This window comes from Cebidichthys violaceus, unplaced genomic scaffold, assembly GCF_023349555.1.
Source record: "Cebidichthys violaceus isolate CVI_PGR_0920_01 unplaced genomic scaffold, fCebVio1.0.p SCAF_8, whole genome shotgun sequence".
Lineage (NCBI taxonomy): Eukaryota > Metazoa > Chordata > Actinopteri > Perciformes > Stichaeidae > Cebidichthys > Cebidichthys violaceus.
The window spans coordinates 7749805-7756762 of NW_027176964.1; the positions used below are offsets into that span (position 1 = coordinate 7749805).

At 42.1% G+C, this 6958-nt stretch overlaps 1 protein-coding gene across 1 annotated transcript; it reads left to right on the forward strand.

The window, feature by feature from the left end:
* Positions 1-150: 150 nt before the first annotated feature.
* Positions 151-6572, forward strand: kdsr (3-ketodihydrosphingosine reductase). Its single transcript, XM_068701444.1, has 10 exons — positions 151-576; positions 1360-1449; positions 1728-1784; positions 1897-1962; positions 2055-2150; positions 2968-3159; positions 3417-3500; positions 3620-3703; positions 3822-3923; positions 4033-6572. The coding sequence occupies exons 1-10, from the start codon at positions 388-390 to the stop codon at positions 4150-4152; spliced, it is 1080 nt and encodes a 359-aa protein (XP_068557545.1). The 5' UTR covers positions 151-387; the 3' UTR covers positions 4153-6572.
* The last annotated feature ends 386 nt before the right edge of the window (positions 6573-6958 follow it).

A 6958-nucleotide genomic window follows, 5' to 3' on the forward strand; every position in this document is an offset into this window, starting at 1 on the left:
ATACGACGAATGAGGAAGCGGAGCATTGCATTGTGGGAGTTGCTGTTAATGCACACTCAAGCAGCGTTTAGATTCCACATGAACTGCTTGCTAGAAGACTACAAGTACCAGGTACGAACGTTTAGCGTTCGTTTACGGTGCACAGTTCGATTTGTTTTGGTTCATGCAGACTGAGCTTTGTCACTGGGGGCCCATGTCCACCGCGGGACTTTAACCTGGTCGTTGCATATTTTTGACTCACTGCCAAATCCCGGAACAACTCCTCCTCCGACGTCTGTGCTTCGCCACCCCCTTTCAGGCCCGTCGCCTGCCTCGTATCTCCGTTATCGGACCCCAGACGCTGGCCTACGAGTTAGCAAACAGGCTAACGATTGCCAAATTTCCCCCATGTCCTCTGAAGAAGGGCTGAGCTCAACGATCACGGATTGGCTTTTCATCAATTCCTGGTGGCTTCTTCTGCCATTTGTCATGCTTCTCGTGGTCGCTGCCTTCATTGTTGCCTTTGTGTTGCTGCTGTACATGATATCGCCTCTCATTAGTCCCAAACCTCTGAAACTGAACGGGGCCCACGTCGTGGTAAGTGCACCAGAGTGCTACCTACTCATGGTAACGTCAGCTTGGTTGAGAACGGTAGCTAACAGTCTGTAACGTTATAGCTAAAGTTAGCTTTATGTACTACTCAAAGTACGTCATGTGTGTCCACTAGCACCAACGTTACAACTCATAACCAGACACAACTTTTAGACTGAAAAAAATATTTTATGAGTGGCGAATTTATAACGACAGTGAACTGTCTGTTACGCAGAGGGACACGCCCACACATCTTAACTTAACGGTTAGCGTTCTGTAACGTCAACGTTACATTTGTGCTAGTTAGAGCTAACCTGAATGTTACCAGTTAAAAGGTGCACCCAGATAAAACAACGTAACGTACTTGGCGCTTTATATCCAATCTTCATTAAGGTTGTAATATCCAGTTTTGTTGAAACTGAGATTCTAATTCAACTTAGTTGCTGGTCAACTTTATGGTTATGTAACATAGGGTTGACTAGCATCACAAACTGACCATGAAGTTGAATCAACAGCATGATAACTCTCTGGCCTGTTGTATAAGGCTACATTAGTTTTAGCTAGTTATGTGTTCGATATATCTAATAAACTGCGCGACAGAATGTAGCTTGTTTCCTTTAATTATGTAGATGACTTTCACGTCATTATTCACTTTATTCAAATTAATTATTTCATTATGGAAGCTTATTTTCGTTTCCAGTTGACCTGTGCCCTCAGCCTATGAGTTGCAGATCAGCTACCCAATATTTGGCATTTGATTAATGATCATCTTACCCTTTGGATTTGCAGGTGACTGGAGGCTCAAGTGGGATTGGGAAATGCATTGCAATTGAGTGCTACAGGCAAGGAGCCTTCATCACTTTGGTGGCGCGGGATGAGGTCAGCACAAACCACATTCAACCAATCGGCCCTTTTGTGTCTTGCCTAGTCATTGCCTGTTTGTTGTCATAGCCAAGGCGTTTGCTGTCAAACACAGTACAATATATTCCAAAGGTTAATTTGCTCCATTTATATCCCACATATACTTTATTTGATGTGAAACAATTCACCTGCATGTGACTATTCATGTTCTGAGGATTTGACATGTTGTCATGTTTGGGGAAGTTTTACGAACCTTACGTTTTTATAACAGATTAAATATGCATGTTTTCCCCTAGGCTAAATTACTTCAAGCGAAGAAAGAGTTGGAGAAATTTGCCATCAATGACAAACAGGTATGAGTTAAGCATTTATTTCAATGAAAGATTCAGATATTCATATTGTGCATAACAGCTGATATCATTTTGCATGACATTGCATAAGATCATGTACAATTTCCTTACTCAGGTGGTGCTCTGCATATCAGTGGATGTTTCCAGTGAATATAGCCAGGTGGAAAGTGTGATTAAGCAGGTGAAGTTACCCTCTTAACGCCAGTGGAACATCTTGGAACATTTAAATAATTCAGTGTTGATGTACTGAAGTGGCTTTTTCCTGTCATGCAGGCTCAAGAGAAGCTGGGGCCTGTCGATATGTTAGTGAACTGTGCCGGGATGTCCATTTCTGCAAAGTTTGAGGAAATGGAAGTGGACCGTTTTAAAGTAGGTACCTGGGAGTATGGTCTTATTAATGTAAGTTGGAGATTTGATTGCTGACTAGTTCTGTAGGATATTTGGTTACTGTCAGAAAAGATTAAGAGCATGTTAAATTCTAAGTTAATACTTAATGCAAATTTATCTTTTGCTAAGCCACGCCCCCCCATTGCTGCACTGTCAAACTGTTGGAGCTACCATGGAGCCCACAGTCACTAACTGCACTCCCTGAATAAATATTATCTACTCTTTGGAAAAGAGATTTCAGAGAGAAGTAGACAGAAGGATTTGCAATATACGTTCTAGGATGTCAAACACATTCAGCATTAAAAACTATATAGACGCTAAAGCCTACAGACCACAGTGGAAAAGTGAACCACCACATCACCCGGCCAGACAGAAGACAATGAAATGACGCTGGTCCTGTAGAGCCGCGTAGGTCTTTCTTCACTGTCATAATCATTAGAAAAACTAAAGCTGCATGTGTTGACATTCAGTTTACCTGCTAACGTTAAAGTGCTAACGCTAGTTATTAATGTGCTAATGTTAGCGGTAGCGAGTATCACTGTTGCACAACGTTAAACCAGGACTAGCTCAAAATGTTTTAAAACGATTGCATGAGAGTCTATGGAGCACAGCCGAATAGTTATAGGAGCCGGGCAATGCTTTGCTATGATTGGCCAGTCTGCTTTCGAGGGGCAGGACTTAGAGAGTGGTCAATTGCAATGTGTATATCAAGAGAAATTGTGCAACACCATTGAGGTTGTGGAATAAATGTGCAGCGACACAATGCCATGTGTGTGAACTTTGACCTCGTTGCCAACAGAAAATGATGGAAGTGAACTACCTGGGCAGCGTTTACCCGACACGAGCCGTCATAACCACCATGAAGGAGCGACGAATGGGCCGCATCATGTTTGTGTCCTCCCAGGCGGGCCAGATCGGCTTGTTTGGATACACCGCCTACTCCCCGTCCAAGTTTGCCCTGCGTGGCTTAGCAGAGTCGCTGCAGATGGAGGTGAGTTTTTGGACTCTTTCGCACAGATTTCTACCGCGCGCCAAGCAAACACACTGCATCGCAAATCAACTTCACTGTGCATCTTGTTAAAATGATTTAGCTAATTATATTCTTCTGCTGCTGAGGGATGATGAGTTGTTGGTGTGAATGTTATAACAAGGATTCCTTTTTTAAATTTTTAAATAGAAAATGTTGATTGTTGTTTGTCAAATGGCAGGACGTAACGATTAGTGAGTGTTACTGTTCTTGTACTCCAGATGAAGCCATACAATATTTATGTGACGGTGGCCTACCCCCCTGACACTGACACTCCAGGATTGGCTCAGGAAAACAAGACAAAGGTAAACAACTCTTTTTTTTTTTTCTTTTTTTTTTTCTTTTTTAACACAATCAACAGTACGATAAGATAATTTCACTTTCAATTCCCCCCCAACATAAAGTCTTTTCCTCCTCCTTATAGCCCCTAGAGACCAAACTAATCTCTGAAACCTCTGGAGTTTGTCAACCAGACCAAGTGGCCAAAATCATTGTTCGGGATGCAGTGGTAAGAAATTCACTTCACCTCCCTCTGACCCACCATGTGTCTTGTCCTGTTTTTAACATTAAGTGGATAAATAATCTGTTGTTAATCTACCTGCCTGTCATTTCCTTTGCTCTTGCAGCAGGGGAACTTCAACAGCTCCGTGGGACCCGATGGTTACATGCTATCAGCCCTCACCTGTGGCATGTCACCCGTTACCTCCATCACAGAGGGCCTCCAGCAGGTAAAGCCATGTAACAGGATATTGTCACATTAACCAAAGCGCCGCTGCTCCAGGATGCCGTAAATATTGCGCAACTTCCAAATTCTAATCTCCTCTCACTTCTGTACAGATTGTTACCATGGGACTGTTTCGGACCATCGCCCTCTTCTACCTGGGGAGTTTTGACAGCATTGTGCGCCGCTGCATGATTCAGAGGGAACAGTCGAAAGCAGCTGATAAGAGGGAGTAACGGCAGCCTCACCTTCGTCACAGCCCAATGCCCCCCCCCCCCCCCCCCCCCCCCAGCTGTACACGTGCACAACTATAGGTGGGGGGAAAAAGGCCGAGCTTTTTGGTGCATTTCTGGTATCAACAGGTGGGATGAAAGGAATTGGCAGATGTTTATCTTTGCTTGTCCAGTGACATAACTCCTCCATAGACTTGAGTCATTTCCATTATTTCAATCTTCTCGGAGCATTCCAGTGACTTTTCAGTTTTACGTGTCCACCTGCTTCTTTTTGTGGAAGCGGCTTTATATTAGGAGAATGGGGGCAGACTAAACATCCCGCGGCTTGGTTTTATTAAAGTAGGTAGGCTTTGTGAACCACTGACTAGATGTCAGGCCTCCACTTGCACAGTGCTGTTTTTGTTTGTTTTTTGCACAGAGAGGAAAAGCAACAGATAGCCTGTCTGACCGGTTGTGCCAATTATGGCTTAAAGTTGCTTCCCACCAGGGGCTATAGGAAAGAAACTGAATAGTTACTCTCAGCTTTTGTCGTTTTGTTTCACAAAACTAGGTCCACCTTGTAGGGATTTCAGTGTTAAATACGGCCCTTCCTCTCTACCTTTTCATACCATAAGTCTTTGCTGGCAAAGCAGCTAACTTTTGAATGAATAACCTTTGAAACCAGTTGTGACCCACAGTGTTTTCTTTATATCGTGGGATATTTAGTTTTTTGTGCTCTCTGTGTGACCCAAGCCTAGATGTGACACAGCAGTACTCTACAGTGAGTTTTTTACTTTATTATTGCAAATACATAATTTCCAGAAAATATTAATATTCAAACATTTTAGACGCAGTATGGGGGAACATATTTTTGAGTGTGTGCTTTGTGTGTTTTGCTGTGACTGAGCCAAACCCCCTGGGGAGAGAAAAGCCATTAGATTTTATCGCCTCGGGATTAAACTCACCAAATCATTTTCTCTGCATCCCATCTTATTTAACTGAGAAAGGAAAGCAGGTACTCTGGGTTGAAGCCATGAAATCAAAAGATGAAGAGAAAAAAAAAAATGACCAGCACAGGTAAATACATTTTTCATCTGTGAATCACCTGTCCAATACACTTCTTTTCATTAAATATGTGAGAAGAAGCGTATTATTTTCACATGCAGTTTTCTGTGTCCGTACACATATTCAGCTACCCCAGCCAGTCAGGATCATAGTGGGATCCATCATTTGTTCGGGCCGTGTGAGTCGGTGCAGGGCAAGACTTGCCGGTTCGAGTCATGTCCCTGCAGGTCTAATGAGGGCGCTAGAGATTTGCTTTACATAAATGCCGAAGCGGTAGAGAGACTCGTCTCTGATTTTGACCTGCTGTCACCGTGTCATGCACAGCTGGGACTCTGCAGCTCCCTAAATGACAATATCCATTCCCACCTTGAAAAAAACGTGTAATAACCACACGTGTTACCATATGTTTCACGTACAGAGGGAGGAAAAAGTACAGCATCGACTCTCGCAAGTCTTCCTTCTGTCCACCACAAACGGGGAGAATGTACTTTAATACAAAGCATACAAATCAGAACATAATATTTTTAAAGTACGCCAATATTTGAATGCCAAAATGTGTTAAGACAATTTCTGTAGATGCAATGCATTTATGTGAGATTTATTTCGATGTTGCTGCTCTGTTGATGTTAGTCAGTTGAAGCTGTGGAGCAGTGTGGGGACTCATTCTAAGCCTTAAGACGTGACTACTGATGAAGCTAAAGCTAAAAGAATGGACCTGTCCACAGAACATTGTGACTTAACCCACGTGTGGTTTACCAGTTCATTTCATTCTTAATCTTTAATACTTTTTCGGTGTAAAATGACAATTGTTTTTGTGTGTTTTGTCAATACCCGGTCTTTGTATGACAAAAAGAAGCCTTACAGAAACCCAAGTCATGAAAGTGAGAATGGATGACTCGTGCTTGATGATGTTCTCATTTGAAATTGGTTAGAGGCATACTGTCCTGCACTCAAGAGATTTTCATTATTGTACATTTATTGCTTTCAAAAGTTGTCTTTTACCTTGAGGTAGCAACACATAGTTGATAGAATATGTAGCCCATATTAAAGCAGTTTTGTTTTGACCTTTAAGCTATGCAAATGAAGCCTTTGCTTACGATATGTCTGAACATATAGTCAAGATTTGTGTTCTGTAACAGTCCCGCTAGTTTCCCTTATTTAATGGTGTCATCATTGGATACTTAATATGAGTATTGAACATGAAAGTCATAATGCACTCTTTGGTTTCATTCTTCTTTTCTTGCTTTCTACTTGTTTTCTGCCAAAAAAAACTTAACACCTTCACCTTGTGTGCCATTGAAAGAAAATGTGAGAAGTGGAATGTTTCTTTGTCTTATTTTCTTACATGATAAGAAAAATAAATAAATACTTGTGAAGAAAAAAAAAAATCGACGTCCTAGTCTTCATCATTTAGTTGTTTGTGTTGATGGACGTTTGTGACCTAAGATGTAATGTCTCATCTTCAATCGCTCTCGAGCTTTGTCACAGCCTCCTGTTACAGTTGGGATTAGTGAGGGTTTTCGGTCAAGTCTAATTAAGTTGGATGTTGGGGTTGGCGAGGGCTGTGGATTTAAGTATTCTCTTTGAGGAGGTGACATTTTAAGGAAACTTTCCAGAGCAGAAGCTCTCTGGTTTACAGAACAAAGGATGCTTTGCTTGTCCCATCAGAGAATAAGAAGACATGCTGGACAGATAGAAGAGGCTAGACAGGGAATCAAAGGAGCACAGGGAAACGGTATACATTTTGTACAGCAGGCTCGGATCT